This window comes from Glycine soja, chromosome 2 (genome assembly GCF_004193775.1).
Source record: "Glycine soja cultivar W05 chromosome 2, ASM419377v2, whole genome shotgun sequence".
Classification (NCBI taxonomy): domain Eukaryota; kingdom Viridiplantae; phylum Streptophyta; class Magnoliopsida; order Fabales; family Fabaceae; genus Glycine; species Glycine soja.
This window is the reverse complement of record NC_041003.1, coordinates 7,245,868-7,261,496: the sequence shown is the minus strand read 5'-3', so window position 1 is coordinate 7,261,496 and position 15,629 is coordinate 7,245,868. Positions and strand designations below refer to the sequence as shown.

Here is a 15,629-nt window from a genome sequence, read left to right as displayed (position 1 = left end):
CAAACACACCCTAAATTCTCTAGTATTTCTTGACTTGTCAAGAAACCAGTTCTCTAGCAAAATTCCTTCTACTCTTTCCGAAATTGATTGTCTCTCGTCGCATTAGACTAATCAAACAATGATCTGATTGGGGGAATACCTTGGGGAAGACAATTGCAAACCTTTGATTCCTCTAGTTTTGAAGGAAATCTTGGTCTTTGTGGTGAACAACATAACAAAAGTTGTCCTCGAGATGAGACAACAGCAAAGCCTCAAGGAGCTGCAAGTCACGGTGAAGATGACAATTTGGTTTTCTGTGAAGCATTATACCTGAGCTTGGGGTTAGGATTCTTCACAGGCTTTTGGGGATTACTAGGGCCAATATTACTTTGGCAACCATGGAGAAATGCTTACCAGAGTTTATTGAACTGTCTGACAGACTACATTTTTGTAATGGTTGAAGTGAACCTAGGGTGGCTCAAAGACTAGCAGATACTTAATTCTAATGGTAGTTACTTCTCCAAGACATGATTCTTTTCTTGTTGTGAAGAAGTTATAGGTGGCATGTTCTGCTTAGAGAATTCTTGTTTTCAAATGACTTCTCTAATGTTTAAACCTTCTCAAAAACGCTTACAGATATATAACTTTTTGCTTTCTAATGGCCAGCTAGACTTTGAGCTTCATTTACTTTATCACTTAAATTCGGGTTTTAATTTTTCTCCATCATTAATGTTTGTAATCTGAATTGTGGCATAATTTTTGCAGTTTATGGAGGACTAGCTTAAAAATTCTAATCTGGGACGAAAGCTTCATGCATTACTGGAGTCTAAGATTACAATGAAAAATCTAACAAAAGACATTAATTATATCTTGAAGTGATAACTTGCAAAATCACTGCTTCAAGAAACTTATTATTGATTTGATTGTCTTTTATTGTATAATCTAATTGTAATTTGTAATTTTTTTAAGCCATGACTATTATCCTACTACTGTGTCAGCATCCTTGATACTTGATACTAATCAAATAAAAATAAACCATAAAAATACCTAAATTGAAAACTAGCTAATAGTTCGGCTAGAACTGAAGGCCAAAGTCTGAAAGGTAAAGTCCATTGTGATATATGTGCAACATTGTTTTCTTCGTTAGAACTTTAAGAATAATTTTCATTTGAAATTAATATTTTCCTATTTGAATATATCTTTTTTAAAATGAAAGGAATAAGAATAGAATAGATATTACCATGTAACCTTCCGATCAGCCCTTATTCATTTTTAATACACAAATACAATTCCTAACTCTCACTTTAAAGCAGAATTAGCCTTCCCTTCCCTCTCCCTATCCAAACATTCCCTAAAAGAACAAAACGTTTGCACATATTTAGCCACTATCCTTAATCCTTGTAGATCCTACACATTATTAGGATCTAAGCACAAAAATAGTATATAACGTTTTAACAAAAGGACTGTATGCCACATGAATGAGTGTCTGTTGGAACATGATTCAAGAGATGTTATGACAAACTGCTCAATACACAAGACTATGCTCAGCCACCAATATAAAAATATAATTGTCATATCAACAAAGGAACGAAATGAGTAGCGTTGGACTAATAATCCGAGAGAAGCAAAGAACAAATAACAATAAACACACCAATAAGCATCCAATATGTGACCATATTAATATTCATGAAGTATGCAGGGAGAAATACGAAATTCAGCTGCCTTATCCTAAACAAAATCTTAGAAACAGAATATCCTAAACTTCCGACACCAAGAACAAGAATCAGCAAAATCACTTTATTGTAACCAAGATAAGAAACATTTCAGCACCTACATTTTCATTTTGTTTATGCCACGGTAGTAGTACATTTTCCATAACAAAATACTCCTTATCTACTGAAACATTCAACATGGAAGTAAGTAACTGTAATTCAAAACCCAAATAAAAAAGAAGCAATAAAGAACAAAAGCACAAACTCAACCAGAGGAGACAGAGACTTCACGCAACTCCTTACTCCTAAGATACTCCCGCAAAATGGAAAGCCTGGCCGTCTCGAAAGCAAAATAGCCCAACGCCGAAAAACAAGCACTATGCAGGACCCGGGGCCCCATTCCACGGGTAAGCCCTACCCACCCTTCCTCCTTCAAAATCTGCTTCACCGTGGCCGAAACCCCGTCGTACATAACCGCAGCAACCTTGCTCACCCCCTCGCCCCGAACCTGCGTCATCAACCTCGTCTTCACCACATCCAACGGCGTCGTGAGCGACGCCGATATCGCCCCGGCGAGGGCCCCACACAGAACACTCTGCACCGGTTCCATGTAACTCTGCTTAGTCTTCTGAAGCACCGCGGCTTTCAAATACTCGAAAGAAGAGTAACTCAGAACTCCCGCGGGTAAGTTTCTCAGCAATGTCGCGGAGTAACCAGCGTAGAGGCCCATCACGCCGTCGTTTTGAATAATTTCAGCAAACACTTGCCACGAGCGGCCCTTCGCGCCGGCCTGCATTCGCTGCGTGATGAGCTCCTTCGGGACCATGATCGCCGAAGACATGATGTTCCCCATGGCGCCGGCGGTGGGAGGGATAAGCACGGCGGGGAACGCTTCGAGCTTGGAGAGGAACGATTTTCCGAACTCGCAGGTGCCGAAGTATACGGCGGAGGAGGCGGTAGAGCCGACGACGACCGCGGACACGCCGCTGTAGAAGCCGAGGATGCCTTCGGACTGGAAGGTTTTCACGATTGCGTCGAGGGTGTTTTTGTAAATCTGTGCCGCGCCCTTGGTCTGCATCTTGGTTTTGATGGCATCGAGGGGGAGGAGGCAGACGTAAGTGAAGGCGCCGGCGAGGCCGCCCGCGGCGGCGCCGATGAGGGCGCGGTCGAGGACGGAGAGGGTTTTGAGGAGGGGCTTTGGGTTGGGCTTTGGGGTGGGCCGGGCCCATTTGGAGGTGGAGGCGAAGGGGAGAGTGGGGGTGTGTGTGAAGAGAGAAGGGAAATCGGTGAGGTTTGAGACTGAGAATTGGTGGGGTTTGGGGGAAGGGAGGCCGAGAGAAGATGAGACCCTGGCCTCCATTTTGGAGAATGAGATTCTGCGGTGGGGAAAGCCTAAGAGGAGATCAACCACAACGTATTTTCTTTTAGGTGCTCTTTGCTGAAACCAAAATGTTACTTTTATCAGTTGCTACTTGGAATTTAGAAAAGGTATTACAGCTGGACTTTTTTTTTTTTTCTTCACAGATAAATAAATAAACAAAATTGATTTTTTTTTTAACTTTAGTCTCTAATAAAAAAATAGTCTTCTCGTCCTTGGAAAAAAAATACATCAAAGATCAAAAGAATAATTTGCCTTTAGAACTATTACAGTGATGGTTAAAACTTAAAGTTGCTACCATATTTAAATCAATTATTTTAAAATACGAAACAATGTGAAACTGAAGGAATGACAAAAATGAGCTAAGTTACAAATGTAAGGATGGAAATTAATTTTTTTAAGACAAAGGACTGGAACAAGAATTATTAAAAATAAAAAGGAGAAAAAAGAAATTTTAGCTGTTTATTTAGAAAATCTAGTTGAGTTAGTTGCCCACAAGTTGTTTATATGTTTTAACAATTATTATAATTAATTTTGAATTTAATTAATATTCAATGATACTAATAACTTTTTTCATTTAAAACTCTAAAAATATTAATAATGAACAATAAAAACTATAAATAAATTAATGATGATTAATTTAATTTTACAAAATTATTATCCTCTTTTATTTATTTACTAATTTTGTTTTACTTATGTAAAAAAATAATCTAAAATAACACTTATTATGAAAGGAAAGAAGTAGTTAACCTGTGATCCAATTATATATTATTATTTTGCATTTTTTTTCCCTTTATTGATTGTTGGCAATTAACTAATTATTAATTGAATGACTAAGCACAATATAAATATAATTAGCCGTAAAAATAAGTCATGTTCCTAATAAGAGAATATAACCCAATCTACATCAAATCCGGCCATTTTTTTTATGAAATAAATTAGTTCAAAGTTTTTATATAAAAACTTATTTATTTTAAAAAAAAAGTCAGGATTTAAGTTGTTCAAAAAGTACATTTTAAATCAATTCTGGAAGGTATTATACATTCGTATAAGAACCAATGTAGGATAACAAGTGTAAAATATATGGCACATTCAACATCAACTTAAGAACCGATGTAAAATCCACATTCTCTGTATCATTTCCTCCAAAACTCGATGTAGAAGTGGCACATACTACATGTATCAAGCCACCTTCTACATTAGTTATTAGCTAGCTGTTCAATTGTTGGTGAATCTAAAGATGGTTTCTTTCTCCCTTTCCTCGTCCAATTGATAGTTAGATTTATTGATAGCATAAGAAGAAAAAGAAATGACAAAACTACATAAGACGAAGTTGTGTTTCGGAATGCATATATGATCCTTTTCCAATAACATTATTCCTAAAATAAGAACTAAGTGAAGGGACTTTATTGGGTCTCTTATATCTGTACAACACAAAAGCGATACTCCCAAATTCCCATTCGGTGGTAGACTTGCATATACAGATACTTGATGGAAATTGTGAGATAATTTCATTTATAACATAAGCCTAGCTTGATGGTTGGGGGGTTTTGGCAGAGCAGAGAAGTGTATCAATAGGGGTATAACACAAGGGATGCAAATGTACTTGTAGGCCATTAACTAGCAACAAATATTCTTCAATCTTTACATGTATAAATATGCTTTAGAGTTGTTAGATGTGAGAACTAGCAAAGGAAGCATTGTTGAAGATGAAGTATAAAATGATCACACTTTAGATCTCACAATTCGAAGCACTTGAATTAAAATGAAACAACATCACAAATATATTATACAATACAACCAAATCATAGAAAGTTTCTGAAAACAAGATTTTGCAATTCATTACATAAATACAAATTATCGTAAACTCCAAATACTAAATATATATCTTCCACTTGTTGCAACCAACTAAGCTTTTCATCCCAGATCAGAATTGTGTAGCACAACTGCAATAAACTGCAACTTTTTTTATACAAGCATTAATGCGGTGGATTATAAGATAAAGACAGAAGATAAAACTAAAGCAGAACATAAACCATGAAATTGAAAAATAAAATCTATAGCATACCTTTATGCCTTCGAGCGATCAACAACACTTGGCCACATTCGGCATAACCATACATATATGTAGTCTGTCAATCTGTTCAAGAACCTCCCATAAGCATTTCTCCAAGGACGCCAAAGTAGTATTGGCCCTAATAAGCCCCAAAATCCAGTGAAGTATCCAATCCCCAAGCTCATGTATAATCCCTCATAGAAAACAGAATCGTCACCATTGACTGCTGGTTCTTGAGGCTTTATTGTTGTCTGATCTCCATCTCCAGGACAACTTTTGTTAAGTTGTTCACCACAAAGATCAACATTTCCTTCAAAACTTGAGGCTTCAAAGGTTTCAAAATGTCTTCCTGATGGGATTCTTCCAGAAAGACAGTTGTATGACAAGTCTAATTTCCTAGACCATCAATTTCAGAAAGAGAATATGGAATTCTCCCAGTGAAATGATTTCTTGACAAGTCAAGGGAATCTAGTGAAGTTAAATTTCCAATCTCAGAAGGAATTTCTCCACTCAGATTGTTTCTTGATAGATTCAATGAAACTAACCCAAGCAAATATCCAACCTCTTTTGGTATTTTACCTGTTAAGTTATTGCATGAGAGATCAATGCTCTTAAGAATCAGTTCAGTATCCTTGAACCCCTGTTCCACACCTTCCACATCCATGTTATGACAAGCACATATTCACCAAAACCAAAACTACCATAAGTTTCATAGTAAGTTTCATTGTACCAATATACACCACTTGTAGTTTCACTTATGTTGATGCTTTTTTCAGACATTGCAGTAATATTCTGTAAGCATGTAGGAATCCCTTTTGATAAATTATTCCGTGAAAGATCCAACAATTGAATATGCTTCAAATAACAGAGTTGAAAAGGAAGATTTCCAGTGAAGTGATTCACTCGCATGCTCAAGATTATCAGTTGCTGCATATTTTCTCCAATCCATGATGGTATTGGACCAGACAATCTATTTTCACCCACATCCAACATAATTAAATTGCTGCAATTCTTCAAAGTGGAAGGCAATTCACCCATCAAACTATTGTTTCCTAAAACCAAGGCTTCCAACTTAACAAGAATTCCTAGGGATGTAGGGATCTTCCCTGACAACTTATTGTTGCTGAAATCAAGAAACAGTAATGAGTCAGTAGATTTCAAACAATCTGGAAGTCGTCCCTTCATTTGATTGTTTGATAAATCTAAAAGGGCCAAGTTTGCAGCTGTGATTTTGTCACATTAGAATGAAAACAAATTTGAAAATTAATTTTCAGAGAGCTCCAGCGCCGAAGCTTGTAGCAAAAAAGACGGAATTTTGCCCTCAAATTGATTTGAATTCAGAATTATAGACGGTCTGTTAAGAAGTTTTAGTGGTAAATTTGGAATTGTGCCAGTAAGATTGTTGTGTGACAAATTCAACATTCCCATATTTTTCATGTTTTTCCAAAACCATTCTGGTACCGAATCATTAAGCCCATTATCTGAAATATCCAGATAAGTTAAGAAGGCCTATGTCCGGAGCCAACTAGGAAAAGCCGGACCCAACTTGCAAGATCTTAGTTCCAAGTAGTCTAAATTGAAAGGAGGAACCCAGCTAGGGACAAATTTTAGAGACAACGAGTTCTCTGATAAGTATAACTTTTCTAATTTGGAAAAATTAGAAAGATGCAATTCAGTGACATCACCCTCCAAATAAAGTTCCTCCAACTCTGATAACAGTCCAATGCTTTTAGGTAGCATGCCAGTAATGTTGTTATAAGATAAAGACAAACTCTTAAAAATGTGTCTGTTGCACCATGAAGAATTTTGAAAGAAGCTAGAAATTTCCCCATTCAACTTGTTATTTGAGAGGTATAACCTCTGCAATGTGCACATGCTCTCATCAAATATAGAATATGAGAGATTGAGATATCTTAAGTTGGTGAACGAGCCCATGAGTCCTGGAATGTGACTCCACTGAAATTCATCATAGTTGAGATCCAAATATTCAATACTTTTCAAGTCAACCAGTGAAGTGATGTTGATTGTACCTAACAAATATTTTGGATACTTACCACGGAGATGAAGCATGTGTACAAGACCAGTTTCATTGTTGCATTGAATGCCTTTCCATTTGCAACAATCTCTGTTATCGTCACTGTCCCTCCACGTAGACAGCATGCCAGAGTGATCTATGAGGCATTGTTTGAAGTTGAGGAGTGCTTTTCTCTCACTATCTATGCACTATTATTGGAAACCCAGTGGAATCCAAGAATGGATCCTGCAGCATGCAATAAAAGCAGCACAAATGCATAAAACAGTTTCAGAAAACAGCTACGCATTATATTTTTTGCTGAAATGAAATAACTGAGTAAAACAAATTCTGTGATCAGTGAAGTATGAAGATCAATCCAACGACATGATTTATATAGCTGATAGTATGGCTAAATGACAGACTTTTATGCCCTTTGGACGTGTTGTGAGGGTCTGGGTATAGTACTACAACACGTGTTTTGTATGTGAAAGGACATGTTTGGGGTGTAATCTCAAGGGTGTCCGCAAATGCTGAAATTTTAATTAATTTTTAGTTTTTTTAATAATTGAAAAAAATTAATTATATAATAAACGAGTTTTTTCATAGTTCTTAGCATTTTTTTATATATATTTGGCTTGAAGTAGTTTTTATCTTTTTATATTTGTTCTTTTTTAGTCCTTGAAAAATTATTAGATTTTTATTTAATTTTTATTATTTAAGGTAAAAATTTATTATTTTTAATCATTTTTACATATGATAAGATTTTTTTTACCTTTTTTAATATATGATATTGATAGTGAAATATCACAAGAATATGTAATCTTTTGTGGATATTTTATAAATAAAAAACTACAAGTGTTCAAATTATTTTAATACTAAAACTTTAAATCCTACAAAACATATTTTTATCAAGAAATATAATTAAAATTTGTATTAATACATTACATAAATACGTTTTATGTAATTTTACATTTTCAATTACTTCAATATATAATTATACTAAATACTTTTATGATTCAATAAGATAATTTTTATTAACCCCCGCTTAAACAATGAAATCATGATTTTGCTATGTATTTTTTTACAAACCTTGTTACATAACAAAATCTTGATTCCACTACACTAGAGGGGGATGGGAAAAAAAGTATAATGAAATCACAAATTTGTTGTGCATTGTATAACAGAACCACACTTTTGTTACACAATATTTTTCGTACCTCCATTAATGCAACCAAAGTGTGTTTCCATTGAGGATTGTGAGAAAGGGTACTTTTGGACATTTTGAATATTGATAGGGGCCAATAGCAAAGGGGTTGGGGTCAATAGCAACTCCTTTATTTGGGATACATAGTCAAGGCTTAAGGAATAGAATGTTATGCTAGATCATATGACTTAGGGATAAGTATACGGATCTAGATTCACGAACTAGTCCATTGAGCCCATGAATTGGACAAATAACGAGCCCTTTTTTAAAAAAATTCATATAATTATATCAAATTTTTAAGTTTGATTCGCTACATACACTTGTGGACTACCTGTTTAACCTGTCCAAGTTCAATGTACAAGTATTGTTAATTTGTTATATCGATTTTGATCTTTAATACAGGTTGTTATTATTAATTTGTTATGTTTAAAATATTGGTAAATTTCAATATGATAGATTTTAGCTTAAAAAATGAAGTAAATTTTTTATTTTTATTTTAAATATTTTATATTTTTTTCAAATTAATATTTGGGTTCATAAACCTGTCTGTTTATCCGCAGACTTTTACAGGTTGGATATGTACCTTAAAAAAGATCAATTTATTTTATAGATCAGACTTATTTAATTCGTCTAAAACACAGGTTTTACGAGCCAAACAGGTCGGTATACCCACACCATGTTCATGCTTACATTTTTTTTTCAATTTCGGTTAGATACATATGGTGATTTTTTTTTTTGTTATTCACACCTCCTTCAGTTTTTAAATTTCTGATAATGCCCTTAATATGGATTATCGTAGTTTAATTTATTGTTGCATAATTTAAATTCTGAAACTACAAAAGAAATCCAAAAATTAAATTTTAAAATTATGTAAAAAAAACAATTTTTAATATACATTGTCGAATCATGCTCTGAAGTTACTATATTCTAATTTCAAACAACGTATGCTCAATTTTGCTTAGATAATTGTTCTGCCTTCAAAAAATAGGAGAAATATTAAAATAGAAATTTCTATTTTGTTTGAATATATGAAGTTAGGATGACTATCGGCGCCTAGCATGAGACACTAGGTATGAAACTTCAACAGCAAGGGTAAGTATGAATTAAGGAGATGTTTTTAAGGCTATTTTGTCGATAACTTGTTTTGCTTTAAAATCTTAGTTTGTGTGTGTCAACTTATACTTTTGCCTCTAGATTGGAATATGCTTTTATGATTTTCTTTATGACAATTCATTTGGAAAACTGCTAATCAATTGTCTTTCGTTGTTATTTTAGATGCATTTATTACCTCAATAAATAATACTATATTGAAAGTTAGGAAGAAAAAAAAAGGATAATGATAACCTTTGGTTGAAGCCGAAATGCTTGTTTTACGGCGTTGCTCTCAACTTTAATTTGGACAGAGATTACTGTGTCATAACAAGATAAATGTAGTTAACTATAACAACACTTATTGAACTATCTAAAAGATTAAGATATATGGGACTGGAAGAGATCACAAACAAAATCAAGTTTAAACCATGAGCATTATTACGAAAAGTTTATTATCGTTGTTAGAGTGACAGATTCGAAATCTGGTTATATTATTGTCCGGCATTGCTTTCATTTTATGTTTCAGAGATTCCAATTTGGTGGAGCCAAATTTTCAGGTAAGGTGGCAGTGGGTGTGTATAATATTTTGTATGGTATGGAAAGAAAAGAAAAGAAAAGAAAGAACACAATAAAAGCCAAATCTGTCAGACTGATGAACTGTAACAACCATGGGTGTCACGCTTTCAGATCTTCATTCCTAATAACCCTTTAATTTTTTTTATAATTATTATTCCATCATGAATCATATTGAAAATGTTGAGTAGTTGAGTTACATGCCGTTAAAGAGGTTTAGTTTGCGAGGTACAAATGCATGGGAAGGAAAAGAATGTACGATTGTTATCAAGGATATATAGTAGCAAATTGTTATCATATCTATGATTTTAAACTGTAGTTGTGGCCATGATTGTAAAGTCCTGAAAAATCTTTAAGAAAGTAAAAAAAAAAAATGTAGTAAAATGTAGTTAGGGTTGTTGTTGAAACGTGATTTTATAGACCTTGAAAATCTTGATATTATGACCATTATTGCATTAATTTTGGACTGCAATTTAATTGAAGCCTATACGCAAATTGATAAAATATTGTGTTTTTAATTTCTTCTCTTTCCACACCATACAATATATTTTACACCCACTACCACATAACCTGAAAATTTGGCTCCACCACACACTTTATTGGAGTCTCTGAAACATAAAAGCAATGTAGGACAATAATATATCTATGCATTCGAATTTGTCTAACTAGCAATGCTAAAAAAAACTTTTCGTAATGATGCTCATGATTTAAACTTGATTTTGTAAAAACTGTACATATAGCCATATAGGGTGGGAATTCAATATGATGTGAACATAAAGATAAGTCAAAGTCACAACTTGAATAAATCAATATGCAAGCATATATATCAACTCTTCCCATCCCATGCTAACCTATAATTTTGTCCCACCATCATATTTAATTAGAATGCATTCAAGAAGAAATAAGCATATTTTTTTAATCCAAACTATATAGTTGACAATGACAAGGGTCACCAACAAATGAGACAATAATCAAAGGCAGGCAACTAGTTGTTCCTTTAAAGTGTAGTAACAAACAAAAGTAGGGTTCATGTGTAGGGAATGTTGCAATCACGCCAAGTTTGCCCCATATCAAAACAAAGTTCAATTCAGTCTCTCTCTCCTTTTCCCTCTCTTAAGAAAAGGGAGTTGAGGAGCTAGGCCAGGTGGGGTGCTGCAAAGCCAAAAACCAAAGTAGCTTATTTGGAAGACACTTTTCTTTTTGGTACGTGTAATGCATGTATATGATTAAAATTGTACCTACAAAGTTACTTTGTTTAAGAGGTCTAGCTTATGTCTAATGAGTTGCACAAGAAATAATCTACTATTTTGTTTTGTTAGTGTGTGTAAATTTGGCACAGCGCATATATGTGGTCACATGCATTATGTAATAATCGACAACAGAAAAAGCAAAAAGGAAAAGGTATAAAAGTGGCTGACAAGATTATGTCCTTAATTAGTTCATAAACTTTATTAAAAAAAATACAAAAATAGTTATTACACGTGAAAGACATATTCACACCATATTCACACCAAAAATAGTTATTACAAAAATAGTCATATATATCATTGGCGCCAAAAGAGAAAAATATTACTTCAATTAAGTTAACGTATCTTGAAAGACATATTCACACCATGGCCATTACCATATTCAAAGGAAGCAGCATATAAATTTTATTTTGTGCACATATATATAGGAGGCAGTTCTCATTTTTCTCATAATTTAAATTATATAGTTATATTTTATATATTTTTAATTTGATTTTTTTACGAAAAAAAAGTTGGGAACCGCATCCCCCAATTCATAGAAATCAATAAACGATGATTATTTTTTCTTACAGCACCGTAGGTTTACTATATAATCATCCTTTCAAATATGTCGATAAAAAGAAAATGGCAACTATTCTTTTGCCACTAGAAATTAAATGCGAACAATTCCAAAACTCGTGCAAAACGTAGCTAGAGCTCCAGGTCCAGGAGTTGTTGGATTGTGTGATTTTATTAAATCTAGTGGGGACCTTACATTTCGCCTCACAATTTTGGCATCTTGTTGGCAAATATTTTGAATTTGGAACCCCTAGCTATCTTTTTCTTCTTCTTCTCTGTTTTAACTTTATATTTTACATCATTGGAAGCTTTGCTCTTCTAGGATCTAGATTTTACTCACTTTTTCACCCAATAAAATTCACACCAAATTAACAAAATCCGCTTTCCAGGAGATATATTCCCTATTGTTGTAGTTGTGTAATTATTGGTCGCATTTTTTTTACCACTAAATCCCTAGCTAGCCTATATATATAGTCTTTTATGAACAGTATTTAATTGAAATTTTTCATTAATGTCTACCCTTAAATTACATATATATAAAGAACATGGGACTAGATGAAGTAACGATCGAGCACCCAATAAAATATGCTAATCTGTACGAAAATGATTTTGTCAAGTTGGCACAAACGTGTATTCCGTCAAAAAAACATGTTTCATACATTTTTTTTAATATTTACTTAAAAATGAATTCCATCTTTCTATGTATGAATTGGTATTTGGTGTTTTCATGCTGAATAGCACTGCTCAAATAAACAAATATATTTATTTTCAATTTTCTTAGTTTATTATATAAAATGTAATTAATGTTTTAAAATTAAATATTTTTAATGTTGTTTGTAAATTTTAATTTTAATTTATTAAAATATGGCCTATAGGTTAATAGTATTCATTGTTAAATTGTTAATTAAAAGGAAAAAAACAATTAAAGTATTGTGATAAAAATCATTCTTCAGTCGCTCTAGAAAAAAAAAGCGACTAAGAATGTAAAAGATTTTTTTTTATAATGTTTTTCGTAGGACAAAATTCTACAACATAATCTTCTATAGAATAATTATTTAGCACCAATACGTTGCTGTTGAAAGGAGTGGAACTTAACTCATAACACTTAAGTAAAAATTTCAGATTTGAACTTTACTGATGAAAAATGTGATTAAGAGTATACACTACACACTAATAACTTAATGACTAAAAAGAAGGATCATTATTTTGAATGAGAGTGTCTTTAGAGATTATTCTTCAATAATAGTATTTTTAGGAAGCTTTTTTTAACAATTTTTTTAGGATTTTTTTGTTAATATTTTATCTCTTTCAATCTATTATTTTCATATATTTTTAAATTAAATTTCAATATTATTTTTAGAAGAGTGTTTATTTTTTACATTCAAAATATTAATAAAAGTTTGTCAAATTTATAATATTTAGGGCATTTTAGTGAATTCAAAATCCTATAGATTTTGTGGTTTAAAAAGTATGAAATTGATGGAAATTTATTTAATTTAAAATACTAAATAGATTCAAGTGAAATTAATTTAAAGGCTTACATACGACTTTCTAGCATACATTATTTATTATTGATGGAAAACGTTAAATAGTTGCAGGAATTGTTGAAGAAAAAATTCAAGAGATTCTCTTGAAAAATTATATCTTAGTGCATGTTTGGTAAAATAGAAAGAAAAAAAGATGAAAGTAAATAAAACGTAAAATTTTTGAATTGAAGTAAATAATAAAAAGTGTGACTCTTACAAAATTTTGTTATTCATTTTACTTCTTTTTACCTTTACCAAACGAGTCATTAGATGTTAAAGATTTAACTTTGACTTAGTAGCCTTGTGGAAGGCCATGATGGTGTGATGGTATTGGTAAACATAGTGTCATTGCATCTAATCCATGAAATGAGATTTAAGTAACGAAATTTTGTTGTATTCTACAATTAGATTTGTGTATTGTGGTAGATACATGATTTCTTCCATAAGTTACAATTTTAATGCCAATGAACATATATATATATATAACATGAAGAGTTACTTTTAGAAGAACCTTTAAGTTGGTGTTGAAAAGGTTAAAAAACAACCCTTTTGATAATTTTGGAAATTGATAGATGGGTGATTCTGTCTAAAAACCAAGGCCATTACAAATCTTGTGTTATGTTGTAGTGTGACATTGTCTTTGTATGTCTATGTTGATAATGTTATTAATCTATTTTGTTGATTAGATCATGCGATGTCATCCTAATAATTTAGGATACATGTCATTTTTGTAAGGTTCATGTTTTCATTTATTTTAATTATTAAAATATTATATTTTTAGTATAATGTTGTGAAAATTATTATACATATGAGTTTTATATTAATTGTGTATGATATAAATATTCATATAATTTTAAAATAATTTACTATTTCAATATTATTTAATATTAAAATAATTTTGTATATATAATTTCTAATATATTTAATAAAAAAATAGCTTTATACTTAATGAAAAGTTATTTTAATTAATTATAAATTAAATTTATTCTTAATACTACTTTTTAGTTATTTTGTATATTTTAAACAATAATATCAATTAATAAATATGTTAAAGGGAACATGTGTGTGAGTAGAGAAGTATAAAAAGAAAATGTGTTAGGATGAATATAAAAAAATGACTATAAAACAGAGTATTTTTTTTATAAAAAATAGTATGATCTTAATAGTGTATAGATTTTTTTTTCTGCACTCAAAAAAATATTTTTTTCTTCTTAAAAGCGTAACAATCAACAAAAAAAAAGTATTAATAATTTTGATATGTATCTCACCTCTTGCAGTTGCATAACACACCTGACAAAATCATTCCATGCTGATAACTTTTTAATGTATATTATTATTTAATTTAATATAATAAATTATTTTAAATTTGATATTAATTTAGTAGAAAAGCCCTTTATCATAAGTTCATATATTTGAATTTATTTTTTCCAAAAAATTAAAGTCAGGATTTTCTTGTCATTTTCTCATTTATTACAACCTTAGCCAAACATCAACATAAAGTTACCTGCTCTGTCCCCTTCAAAATACGAAAGCATCCTCATCATTCCTACGTATTCCTTCCCAAACATAAAAATCCTTTTATAAAATTCAAAATTATGTCACTTTTTAATCAACTGATAGTTTTAAAAGAAAAAGTCAGAGTTGTGTTTTAGAAAATGTTATCTGATTTCTTTTCAACTTCAATTTTTCTGTATAATTTTTTGTTGTTGCTAGTATTGCATAAATAAATCAAATTATTATTTTTTATCTGAAAAGTCCCCATCACAAAAGTAAGCATGATTTGTCCAAAAGAAAAATAGATAGAAAAAGACCAAGTACTTGCCACAAGGATTTTTTATTTATTTATTTTATGTTTACATGATTTATTATATAACAATTTAATTCATCCTTTTTGATAAATATCAATAAGTGTGATTCTATTAAAATTTATAAATAAATATTTTAAATCTATAAACACAACTTTATAATAAGTTTATACTTGGTAACATTTATGTTCAGGGAAATAATTATTTTCTTTAATTTTTAAAAACAAAAAAATGAATATCTTTTTTAAAAAAATAAGCTGCCCACTAAAAATATTGAAAATTTAACTAAAAAAAACTGTTTTGATGATCTATGTTGAACTTTTTTTAACAGTTACGCAGCCTGAGATTCACAACTCTAATATTACAAGAGAAATGAAATAAAATTGTTATTCTAATTTCTTTATTTTATTATCAATACTAATAATAATAAGAGGATATTTTCATTTGATGTGCACATTTTATTAAATTATTTTATCTTTTTTTAT

At 31.4% G+C, this 15,629-nt stretch overlaps 1 protein-coding gene across 1 annotated transcript; it reads right to left on the bottom strand.

Annotated features, from left to right (window-relative positions):
• Nucleotides 1–1,741: 1,741 nt before the first annotated feature.
• LOC114384478 (protein MITOFERRINLIKE 1, chloroplastic) lies at nucleotides 1,742–3,142 on the bottom strand. The gene has a single exon (XM_028344149.1). It carries the CDS (start codon nucleotides 3,049–3,051, stop codon nucleotides 1,957–1,959), a length of 1,095 nt encoding a protein of 364 aa, XP_028199950.1. The 5' UTR covers nucleotides 3,052–3,142; the 3' UTR covers nucleotides 1,742–1,956.
• Between the last annotated feature and the right edge of the window lie 12,487 nt (nucleotides 3,143–15,629).

Excerpts from the sequence above, each read along its gene's own strand:
- LOC114384478 (XM_028344149.1), bottom strand. The coding sequence starts at position 3,051 with ATGGAGGCCAGGGTCTCATCTTCTCTCGGCCTCCCTTCCCCCAAACCC.